The 12,842-nt window shown below is 39.9% G+C and overlaps 1 protein-coding gene across 1 annotated transcript in view; it reads left to right on the top strand.

The window, feature by feature from the left end:
* Nucleotides 1-12,842, top strand: part of NOL10 (nucleolar protein 10) — a 53,764-nt gene that overhangs the window by 19,148 nt on the left and 21,774 nt on the right. Inside the window, exons 11-13 of the mRNA XM_032213442.1 lie at nucleotides 1,427-1,576; nucleotides 5,337-5,403; nucleotides 8,524-8,576. Of these exons, the coding sequence (XP_032069333.1) occupies nucleotides 1,427-1,576; nucleotides 5,337-5,403; nucleotides 8,524-8,576 (270 nt within the window). The remainder of the gene's footprint in view (nucleotides 1-1,426; nucleotides 1,577-5,336; nucleotides 5,404-8,523; nucleotides 8,577-12,842) is intronic.

Genomic DNA, 12,842 nt, shown 5'->3' with positions numbered 1-12,842 from the left:
TTCAGCACGTGGTGCTGCCCGTAGGCCCGCTCCCTTTTCGGCACTGAGTGCCAAAAAAGTTTGCCATCACTGTTCTCGAAGGACATTAAAATCTGGCTTTGGTGGTTTGAGGTTCTGACAGGGCTGCTCTATGGGGAGGGTGGCTGATGGACTTAGGGAAGATGCCACCTTCATCATTCTTGCCTTTTGTTGTTTAGCCCTTGTACCCAATGTTTTTAATATTTTAATATGTATGATTTTAATTCTAAGCCACCCAGTCACTTTGCAGAGAGAGGCCCGTGGCATATAAAATGAATGAATGTATGAATGTTAATTCGATAAGGTGAGCTTGTGAAGAGAATGTGGTGCTGGGAAATATCTTAATTCCGATTGCTTAATTCAAGTCTTAAGTCCAAGACTCTTGTGGGTACTTCAGAAAGATTCGTTGATGTGTTGCATGTTAAGTTGGGTTATTGATAAGAGCTTCTTATGATGCTTTCCTGTAGAAACAACCTCAAACAATCAAACAAAACCAGACTGAATGGTAGTCTAATTATAATTATTAGTATAATTCATAGACCAGAGGATTATTGTGCATATGTTTATTGTGATAGCACCTCTAAAGTTTTACAGGTTTAAATAAAACACTGCTCTTGAATATAATGAGTTTACTGCAGCCCAACGAAACGAATGGCTGGATGATACACTGGAACCACACATTCCTGTGTTTTGCAACGTATAAATAGAGATTTGTCAAGCCTACAGTGGATGAGGGTTGAGCTAGTCTGCAGCAGCTGTTCTGCTCCATAGCGTTTTAATAAAAGTATGTTATGCTAAATTAAATAATGCTTAATGCTGCTTGATTTGCAGACCAATACTATGAATTATTTTGCAACTTTGCAACTTTAATAAGATTTGTATGCCGCCCACTCCCTAGGGACTCTGGGCGGCTCACAACAAAAGTAAAAACATAAAAATATTAAAAATACAATTATTAAAAATAAAATATCATCCATTCAATCACGTGGGGCTGGATTTTAATTAACAGCCCCAGGCCTGCCGGAACAGCCAGGTCTTGGTTGCTTTACGGAAGGCCGGGAGAGTGGTAAGGGTCCGGATCTCTGCAGGTAGCTCGTTCCATAAGGCCGGTGCAGCTACAGAGAAGGCCCTCCCTCGGGGGGGCCGCCAGCCAGCATTGTCCGGTCGACGGCACCAGGAGGAGGCCCAACCTGTGTGATCTTATTGGTCGTTGGGAGGTGAATGGCAGGAGGCGGTCCTTTAAGAGATTTTGTTACTTAAAAGTCCATGGGGTGGATTTACAAGAATACTCAGTAAACTGAAATACCTTTTTTTATTTTTCTCAATTTGAAAACATAAATGATAGATTTGTACCTGTATTAAACAATACCTGACCATAAAAAAATGACCTACCTTTTCTTGATACCAGGTCTTACTTTATGATCTTCGGTCGAGTAATCCATTAATAATGAAGGATCACCAATACGGTCTACCAATCAAATCAATCCAGTTCCACAATGCATTGGATCTGATTATTTCTGCTGACTCACGAATTATAAAACTATGGAACCAGGACACGGTAAGGATAATGATTCATGTCTTCTCTCCGAGCACCTTCTACTTTCTACTGTTATAGCTAAACCATAAATAGTGTGTTGACTTTCGTCAGTGCCCCACTCGAGATAAGAATTGTGTTTTATTGATTTGTATTTAGTGTGCCGGGTAAATCATTATGGTAACTCTGTTTAGTTAAGTAGAAGTGCTTCAGTTCTTCAAAAAAAAAAGTGTTTGCATGTCTTGGATTTTGCAAAAACTGAATCCTATTGGTATTGCTACAATCCCCAAATGCTTAAATTGTGGGATAAGCCATATTTCGTATTGCCCTTCTAATTCTACAAGGTCAGGTGTGGGAATGATACAACCGCTGATCATCTCTCCTTCTAGTCTTCCTGCTCATTAGCCAACCATAGGGCACCTCTCCTCCCCAACTCTCTGCTGTCACAGATATCCAGAATGACCCTTCTGTTGACAGAATAATAGACAAACATCAACCACTGAGACACCAAAGCATGTGTCCCAGTATTCAAATCTCTCTCTATATCAAAGCCAAATATCACTCACTCATCACGAAATCTCAAGAACCATAAAGCATACAGACTTGAAATTTGGCACTCCCCAGGAGCAGTCTGGAAGCCTCCTAAAGGCTACGGCATGGCCATTTTCAAAGGGGGCAGTGTTTCGAGAGGCCAGAAATGCTGTATTCACTGAAAATTTTCACCCTCTTTTTTGAGGGGAAAAAGTGCGTCTTATACTCCAAAAAAAATACGGTAGCCCTTTCATTGGAGTTTTCTCTATTTCTGACATTGTCTGCCTTCTGAAAAAAGCTGAAGGCTCAGTTTTTCCTGAAGCGTTTGGAGGGTCTGATGCCATATGTTGTCGCTGAGTTTTAATTATTTCATGTTTTTATATCGTACATTTATATCGCACATTTTGTGAGCTGCCAAGAATCCTGTGACTCCACCGCACAGGCTAAATTTGATTGATATTAATCAAGGGGTTCCACCAGAAATCCGCGAAGCCCTTATCCACGGAGACATAAGCGCGAAGACTAATTCGCGCCGTTCTAAGCGCTAAGGAAAAACACGACCCTACCGCGATGACATAATCGCGGAGGGCAAATTCGCGCATTCCCAAGCACTCAGTACCCTAAACCTAACCCTAAACCTAAACCTAACCCTAAACTTAACGCTAAACCTAAACCTAACCCTAAACCTAAACCTAACCCTAAACCTAACCCTAAAACAAACACTAAAACAGACCCCTAAACCTAATCCTAACGCTTACCTTAATTGAAGTCTGCTTTCTGCCGCGGCGCCGTTTTAAAGCGCCCTTCTGTTGCCGCGCTGTTGTCGCGGCGGTGATGACGTTGCGGCTTTAGCGCCGCGATTTTATCACCACGATTTTGACGAGCGCGGTTTTGTCGTGCCCCGTAATCAAGGAAGCCCATATTTGAAGGCTACCAGCTTAGGAAGATATATCCATATAAAGGGACCTTCTGTGAAAGAACCAGAAATGTGGACTCCTTTTCCCCGGCATACCACAAATCTCTTTTGCCGTAGCTCTGACTTTACACAATATTATCCCAGTGTTCTGATCCCAGCGTGTGGTGGAACAAAAAGAATTTAACATTTCACTTGTCTCGGGAGCTGAGGGAGTTGTTTTTATGGTAGAGAGGAAAGGGGCTGAGGCTTCCTCAAACAACTTGCGGTCATTAATACAATGCTCTCTTCAAAGCGGTAGGCCTTCTTTTCCTCTTTCATACCTCTACACATACACTCACTTCTAAATTAAATCTGGTTGTGGCCAAACATCTTTTTCCTCTACATGAAAATGTTGGAATAGGTTGCGGAAAATATTACAGTGGGCTGGAAAATCCGCATACTTCCCCTGGAAAGGGAGAAAATACTTTTCTTTGAAGGCCCAGAAGAACTATGTTCATACACACTGGATGAAAAGTGTAGGGAAATGGCTGTTCCCAGCAGGCAAGATGGGAATTCTGGATTGGCAAATGTTTGCTTGCAGTACTCTTGTTTAATTAACACTTACTGAAGGAAGATGTCTCCAGTGTATGAGACTCGCTGGTCTGTTTGTCGTGTTAAAATCTTCAACATCCATGTCCTCAAAATGTTGGCCAGCTTCTTGTTTTTGCAACCCATCACCAGAAAAAATACCAGGAGAGTAATTTCCTTTCTGTGTAGTCATTATTTGCTTTCTTCATACCTTCAATACAATTGTCTGATTGACCTCCAAATTCTTTGGAAGTAAGTGGAATTGGCTGCCAAGGAATGTGGAGTACCTAAATGGCTACAGAATCTGCCTTCAAATGGAGCTGGAGGGTGGGAGGGAGGGATGTATATTAGGCTTGATGAGGGGTGTTAGATTTTCATGTAATATGATTGCACATGTATACTGTCTTCTATTATTTTTTCTTTAAAACTAAGATATGTTAAGTATATTGATATGGAAGCATAAATACCATCAACATAGAATGGAGTTTGCTCAGAAGCTGAAATACACCAATGAGAGGAAGAGTGGGAAACAGAGGAGAGAAGAAAGATGGGAAGAGAGGGATAGGAGAGAGGGTAAGGGGGGAAGATGAGGAGGATAAGGAGGAGTGGAATGAAGAGAGAGGAAAAGGAGAAGGGAAGGGGAAGTAGAGTAGGAAAGGATGATGGAGGGAAGAAAGGAGGTAGAAGAAAGAGGTGTATGGAGAGCAGAAGAGCTAATAATGGGTTTTTATCTTTCTGGGCATTGATGACAAGAGGAACTGATGTAATTACTACTTAATACATTAGGATATTGGCTATGTAATAGTATACATGTGATTGTATGTTATGAAAATGGAAAATAAAAAAGTATATACAGAAAAAAAATGGAGCTTGCTACAATCACGAGCATCATGATTACCAGCACAGAGAAAGAGGACTTTGTGCCTCAATTATGGATTATCCCCTGAACTAGAAATACTAGAAGACACATTGTGGAAGTGAAGAGCTATGTGCTATAGAGAAGAGCTTGTTGGCAATAAAGATGAGTCTAGTTTAGCCAGAGCTAAGAAATCCTTCCTTTTTCTGAAGAAGGAGCCGAGGTGGCGCAGTGGTTAGAGTGCAGTACTGCAGCCACTTCAGCTGACTGCTAGTTCTGCAGTTCGGCGGTTCAAATCTCACCGGCTCAGGGTTGACTCAGCCTTCCATCCTTCCGAGGTGGGTGAAATGAGGACCCAGACTGTGGGGGCGATATGCCGACTCTGTAAACCGCTTAGAGAGGGCTGAAAGCCCTATGAAGCGGTATATGTCTAACTGCTATTGCTATTGCTATTGATGATAGCCATTTAAATCACTAGAATTGGACTGGACTCTGCCATTTGACAATTTGACTAGTCTTACAATTTGTTGCATGTTGTTTATTAAAAGGAAACGTAATTTGGACATGGAAATTTGCTGCTAGATGTTCTTTGCATGTTCAAGTAGCAAGTTGATGGACGGACGGACGGAAATATGGCTCTCCATAACATAGTGGAATTCAAGACTTTGAACCAATTCCTTCTTGAAATAGGAACGAAATTGTTCTATTTAATTGCAGACACTTCCAGATTAATATTAGCAACATGAAGGCAATAATAGTGTTTCTGCAGATAATAAGATTTATTGTCTGAATAATTTATTTGTTGAATTTATATGCCATCCATCTCACTGTCCAAAGAATCCTCTTTCTGTAGTATGAAACTCCTTACTTCCTTTGTGTGCTTTTATTAAGAATTATGTGACTTTATTTTTCAGGGGAAAATATTCACCTCTATAGAACCTGAACATAATATTAATGATGTTTGCCTGTACCCCAATTCAGGTAAAGTACAAAATAATCTTTCCTGGCAGCCCGATGTTAGATCATGTCTTCAGAATTTGGAAGGAGGTGACCTTTTTCATTTTTCCTCTGACAGTATTTAACAACCGAATCATCTGTTGGCCGTTTCAAAATTCTTAAAGAGTCTTCAACAGCAATAGAGTACTTTCGCTCTCACAGGCTATCATGCTTCTCACCTTAGCCATTTTAAAATATGTGAATTTCAACTCTCAGAATACCCCAGCCAGCCATGCTGGCTGAAGAATTCTGGGAGTTGAAGTCCACCCACCTTATTGATGCCAAGGGTGAGATTGATTGATTGATTGATTGATTGATTTAATTTGTATGCCGCCCACTCTCAAAGAGACGCAGGCACTGAGAAGAGAAGCACTGTACTGTATATTAAATCCTCCATGAGGATTGGATAGAGAACAGGTTGTGATTTCCTAAAAATCAAAATTCCGAAATCTTCATAACGAAAATTTACAAATATTTATTAGGAGTAACATTAGAAGACGAAAAAGTTAAAGGTTGCATGATAGCATGGGCCAAAAACTTTGCTTACAACATAGATCTAGTGGATTGGGAAAGAATTTGGAACACAAATTATAAATTAACACGATCAGCAGCACTTAAAGAAAATATATATCACCAAGAAGATTGGGTAAAATGTACCCAAACATGAAGCCGACCTGCTGGAAGTGTAAAAAAGTACAAGGGAATTGTTATCACATATGGTGGACCTGCCCAGAAACACAAAAATAGTGGACAAAAATTTGGAAATGGCTGCAAGAAATTACAGGAGAACAGATAAAATACAAACCCGAAATCTTTCTACTGGGAATAATCAAAGGGAAATATACAAAGAAAATTAAGTACATATTAACAGGTCTCCTAACTACAGCTGGAATAGCATTTGCCCAATGCTGGAAACAAAATAATACCCCCTCGGATGAATTAGTGATTAAAAAAAACTTTGGATTGTGCAGAGATGGACAAATTAAGACTGAAATTAAAAGATAAAGATGAGTCGGAATATTATGAAATTTGGAACAATTGGTACAAATGGCTGCAGAACAGGAATAAAATTAATTAAGCCAAAAAACATATAATATATATATATTTAGTGTCACAACTCCCTTTATTTATTTATCAGCAAAAATAAAACACACACACACACACATATATATATGTGTGTGTGTGTTTTTTATTTGTGCTGATAAATAAATAAATAAATAAATAAAATATTTATTTATCAGCACAAATAAAAAAAACACAAATATAACAAAGGCAACAGTAAAAAATATTGGGTTTCTGTCGTGATGGACTCTCGTGACGAGCCGATTGACAGATGATGGAAGCAGTTAGCTTCCTCCCATAATTGGGGCTTACCAGGGGTTGTAAAAATCTAATATATATATAAAAACTGTATAAAGTGTGTAAATATAGAAGCGAAATATTATATACATGTACAGGTATGATGACATAACAATGTTGATGTAATGACTGTAAGGTGTAGAAGGGAAAAATAGTAAAAAAAATCTGCTATAAAAAAAATTCCAAAATCTTCATCTCTCATTGAAAATGTTGTCATGTTAGAACTGGGTCATTTTATTCCCCCATTACAAAATTTCACTGTGGAATGTCTATGATGTCTTAACAATGTCTCCATAGATTCTCTTTTACTAATGTGATTATTCAAAGCAGACAGGATTTTTTTTAATTGTTTGAGCACGATGCCTTCCCAATTGATTACAAGTATCACTAAATGTTTGAAGCTTGCAGTTTGATGGGTATCTAACTGTAAAAGTGTTTTATAATGTCATATCCTTATCGTGCTTCTCTGGAAGTATTCTTCCACTGTCATATAGAAAAGGTCCCTTCACGGCCTGAGTACACATTCATCCCTGCTTAATGAATTGTTCTGAATTTAAGTTTATATCGCGATTTTTCCCACTGAATTAATCAAGGAGCCCATTATATTCTTTTTGATGTCAAAAGGGGAGGGGAAGCATCTTTATTTGGTGCCTGTTATCTTTTGAATGGGAAAACAAAAATACAAGGCCTGCCTGCTTTAAATAGAGTATCCCTTGAGCTCCATTCATATGTTCTGAAAGTCCTCCTAGTTAAGCCCCCCCCTCTCCCCCTCCCCTCCAAAGTCACTCAGACAATCTTGGCTTCCTGCTGGAAGCTGCACACAGTTGTATACATGTTGATTTTCACGGGAGCCAGGATCCTGCCGATTTGTCACACTAAATCTGTAACTGCAGGAAGTTGATACCATTTGATGGGATTGGCAGAGTTTAATTTGAGTGTTTACAGGAAGCTATGGATTTTTGCTGCAACGTATAGCAGTTATTGTCGATGGTCATGTTTGAAAATTCTTTGTAATCGCTGTAGTTCAATTAGTGGTCTCATTTTATATTATTAACTTTCTTGTCCAGGAGTAAGGAGGGTAGAAATATGAAAAGAAATGTTGGATATTTAAAAAAACAAAAACCTTAATTCCTGCAAATATTGTCTTAATCCCATCTGGCTAGAGGATGACACTTCCTTCCCCCGTGTTCAAGGATTAAGCTAGAGATATGAATTAGAACATATCTCTTACTGTTGTTAGAAATTAACTTATATGGGATAATGCAAAAATCCAGATTTATTCTAAGTTTCTTGGTTGTTAGAATCTGGTTCTCGGTATAATATCCCAGATAAAAAATAATGGACGTTGCTGACACTTAAAGTTAAATAAGATGTTGCCTCCTTCTCCAATACTATCAATATTATACAACAATTTCTTCTTTGCCAAATATCTGTGTTGGTCTGAGTTACGTTTTTCTCTTAATTAATCTGCAAGTGTATTTAATTAAGTGCAAAGTAGATGTTGAAAGATGGGAGAAAAGGTAATTACTTCTGGTTGCTTTTTTTGTTAAACATTATTCTGTCTGAGTTAGAGTTGCTGCTATATCAGTGGACCTCTTAATTTCTTTTTGAAAATGACTTTGGACTGAAATGATATTTCAGCTTTATTCCCACCAATAATCTTAGTTCAAGCTCCTCAAATTTTAAAATGGAGGAAAAGTTCTGCATTTGAAATCAACAATCTTAATTTTTTTTTTGGATTCATAGGAATGCTGTTCACAGCCAATGAAGCCCCTAAAATGAACATCTACTACATTCCAGTAAGTAACAAGAGTTTTTAAAGTGATGGTTGCGATTTTGTCTCGGGGCATGATAGAATAGACCTTTGTATTTAGAAGGGATGTGGTGGTTCAGTGGCTAAGATGCTGAGCTTGTTGATCAAAAAGGTTGGCAGTTCGGTGGTTTGAATCCTAGCGCTGTGTAATGGAGTGAGCTCCCGTTACTCGTCCCAGCTTCCCTAGCTTTGTCAGAACAATGTAATCTTAATTAAAATTATAGTTCACTCTAAAGGTGAAACTGCCTTTTAATTAGTAAATGAGACATTGAACCCTAAACCTATTTAAATCCCGAGTACCTTGACGAACAGGCTGGGCTTCAGATTTTCTAACAAAATTGACTTAAGGTAAAGGTGTGGGAATCTCAACCCTGGTCAAGATGGCAGCGGCTGTTGTGAGTAGTACAAGACACAATTGATGTGTATATATACTATTTTCGAGGGACGCGGTGGCTCAGTGGCTAAGACACTGAGCTTGTTGATCAAAAAGCTTGGCAGTTCGGTGGTTTGAATCCTAGCGCTGCGTAATGGAGTGAGCTCCCGTTACTTGTTCCAGCTTCTGCCAACCTAGCAGTTCGAAAGCATGTAAAAATGCAAATAGAAAAATAGGAACCTTTGGTGGGAAGGTAAACAGCATTCCGTGCACCTTCAGCATTTAGCCATACCAGTCACGTGACCACAGAGACATCTTCGGACAGCGCTGGCTCTTTGGCTTTGAAACGGAGATGAGCACCGCCCCCTAGAGTCGGGAACAACTAGCACATATGTGCGAGGGGAACCTTTGTTTTTAATTCAATTACAAGGGTTGCTGTACGTATTTCAATGCATGAGTTACAGTGCTATTGAAAAAGAAACAGCAGTAGTTTTTCATGCCTGCTTTTTATTCCCGTCCCGTTGAAGTTACAGAGTTTACTTTATTTCACTGAAGTTGTCTTTTCAAGATGGCAGTACCTCCATCTAAGCAAGGTGGTATTTAGTTTGTACAGCAAGGGGAAATCACTAGAAGATCCCGGAGCTGCACTTAGACTGGGAGATTGATGATATCTTATTGGATCCTGTGGGGAAATAGTTGATTTGTTTCTGTTTGACATCCCTCTTTCACAGTGATCTGGTGATACCACTATCAAATCATTTTGGGGGTTGGTTATCTGAGGGACCACCTATCTTAAATTGTTTCTGTCATCCAATATTTTCAGAAGACTGGATGTGCTCCAGTGGTGGGCTTCAAAAATTGTTGGAACCTACTCTGTGGGTGTGGACTCCTTTGTGGGTGTGGCTTGCCACCCATGTGACCGGATGGGAGTGGCTTGCTGCCCATGTGCCCGGATATGAAGATGCCGACGACACTCATCAGAACCACCTTAAATCACCTCACACACAGCACTGGCATGCATAAGAATAGGATGTAAACTTGTTTTTTAAAAGGCATCTTTGGTTTGCGTTAAAACAACTTCAACACACGCAATGTTCTGATTGCACCACAAACGCAGTCGTCATCCTTAGCTTTCACAGAGGCCCTGAGTTTTATAAATATGAGCATGATAGTGTAGAATAATCATATCCAAGGACCAGTGGTGGGTTTCAAAAAATTTTGGAACCTCTTCTGTAGGTGTGGCCTGCTTTCCGGGTCCACTGGTGGAACCTCTTCTAACCGGTTCGGTAGATTTGACGAACTGGTTCTACCGAATAGGTGCGAACTGGTAGGAACCCACCTCTGATGTGCTCCAGATCTCCTGCATTAAAGATTGTCATTGTGTGGGTCAAAGGAAGTGTGTCTCTTCTGTTGCTGCCCCTATCCTTTTGGAATAATATCCTCCCCACCCATCCCCGAGCTACAAAAGATGCCCCTTATCCTAGCTTCCAGAAAGTCACTAAAACCTGCTTTGTTCCCAGGCTTGGGGTTAATATAAGGGATGGGTAGATTGTCCTATTTTTATTCTTGTGTTTTAATCCAGGCTGCCTTAATAAATTTAAGTAAATAAAAGAAAACGATTTTGCCTCCGCATTTTGAATTAAGACAGCCAATAAGGCTGAAGAAAGGCCTAGGTTGATTTTAGATTATGTGTAGCATTACCTAAGAGGACTATCACTTATATCAAAGGAATTTCACTCTCATCTCTTCTACCCAATACATGTTCCAAATTCTGTTCAGATGGGCCTCTTATACTTTTGATAAGGGTGTTGGGAGCAAGCTGTCATTAGAAGCAACCTGTTCCCATGAATGCATTGCTTGAATACATTGCTTTTTTCATAAATAGAATGTGGCTAGGATCTAATATCATCCTTAGATATTAGGATAATAACTCAGATCCCCTCCAGGCTATATGGGGAAAAATTGCCATGGAATTGTGCTTGAATACTAAATAAAGCATTTATTTGACGGGGCAGAGAAGCTTGTGATGTTATAAAAGAGAATTCTGTGCTTTAACTTTCTCCTGTTGCACTCTAGTTCTGCATCTTTTCTTAGACTTGTTTATAGCACAGATTATTTGCAAAACTTGCTACAATCACATGAAATTAACTGGTAATTTCCCTTGGATTTCCACTTCTTATATGTGGAACGCTGTGGACAAAGCTTGTCGATGAGACTTTCTCTCTTATGCTGTCACAGTGAAATGAAAAATAGTTGATCATCAGATACCAATGTGGTATTATAACTGTAGAAGTAGCACTGAATAACATTTAAAAAATAGATTTGAAAAGAACACACTAGTTGGTTTATTTGTGGATTACACACCCAGCATTAACTGTTTCCCTAGAAAACTGATCTTCTCTTTCCTGGTTCGTCTTTTGATAATGTAGTGAAATACTGTGATTCATCTGCCAATATTTTTTTTAAGTCAATCTGCCAGACAATTGTTGAGTCTCCACAAAACAGGAAACGTGGGCTTCCTATCTGTTTTTGGATAAGTACTTACAACCTAAAAAGTAGCACGTTGGGCTTATTCACAACAAAGGAAATCCTCTACTTCCCATCATAACATGTTGCCTCAAAGGAAATGCGCGTGTGTGGGCATGGGTGCGGAAACCATCCCATGTGCGACTCTCAGGAAGTAATTTTGTGGCCATCCTGTAGAATCTTTTAACACATTTGGATCTCTCTGTCGGGTGTGGGGGGAGACCCCATGGGCCTGATAAGCAGCTGGATAAGCAGATGTGAAAGTCAGATACTTCAGTTAAAGGACGGTTGTAGATTGTGGACCAAGGTGGGTCTGGATAGGAGGGGGGGGGAGCATTTCTGAGAGCATAAAATGTTCTGCAAAGGGAAATGCTTTAGGTAGCATGTTGTGGGTTGTACTTCACAACATAGGCTGGACTAAAAAAGTACAGCGAGGGAAACATAACTGTGATTTAATTGAATTATTTTACTAAATTATACTGACCAGTTAACATGATTATTCTTCGTTGAATTAGGAATTTCCCCACTTCCAACTCATAGAAAGTTAATGTTGATTGGCAGGATGGGAGGGAGGGAGTCTAGAGATGGGTATCAAGGCTATTGAGGGCTGCATGTGGGCCTTCAGCACAATGGGTACCAGGACCCCACCCCGCCCATAGGGGAAACGGTTATGGGGAAAATAGAGAGCGTGGGCAGGAGAACCACGCCAGGAGAGAAAGCTTTGGGGAAGGAAGTGGGGGAGTCATGAACCGCACCACACCCACTTTTGGGATTTCTGGTCAGTGATCTCGGATTTTGCACGCACGCTTTAAAATTTTGAGGAGGGGGGGTAGAAATAGGAGTGATACGATTTACTTCGCAAATCTGACACGCCATTTGAATAGGTTGGAAGCTGGGCATGAAGAAGATGTGGTATTTATATTATTAGATACAGCTTCAGTTGATGAGTATTGCCTGTGCAGAGAGAAGGCCGCATCATTAGTAATACAAGAAGGTTCACACCAAAACTTGGCTTGTTGTTTATTAGTTAGTTTTGTATGCCGCCCACTCCCGAAGGACTCCGGGCTTGACGTGTGTTTTCTATTATTTCATTTAAAATAAAAATGTGTTCAATTCTTCAGTTCTTCATCCTGCCCCATCTGTTGTAGTATCCTTATTTTAAATGTGAATTTTTAGCCTGAAATAGAATAGGGAGCTCTGCAGAGAAGTGAAAGCAGGCACCACTTTAGTAGTTAAGAGGTGGCACCGTGGTTAGAGTGCAGTACTGCAGGCTCCTTCAGCTGACTGCTAGCCGCAGTTCGGCAGTTCAAATCTCACCAGGCTCAAGGTTGACTCAGCCTTCCATCCTTCCGT

Source organism: Thamnophis elegans, chromosome 3 (genome assembly GCF_009769535.1).
Source record: "Thamnophis elegans isolate rThaEle1 chromosome 3, rThaEle1.pri, whole genome shotgun sequence".
Taxonomy (NCBI): domain Eukaryota; kingdom Metazoa; phylum Chordata; class Lepidosauria; order Squamata; family Colubridae; genus Thamnophis; species Thamnophis elegans.
The sequence above is the reverse complement of the archived record's forward strand: the minus strand, read 5'-3'. Positions and strand labels throughout refer to the sequence as shown.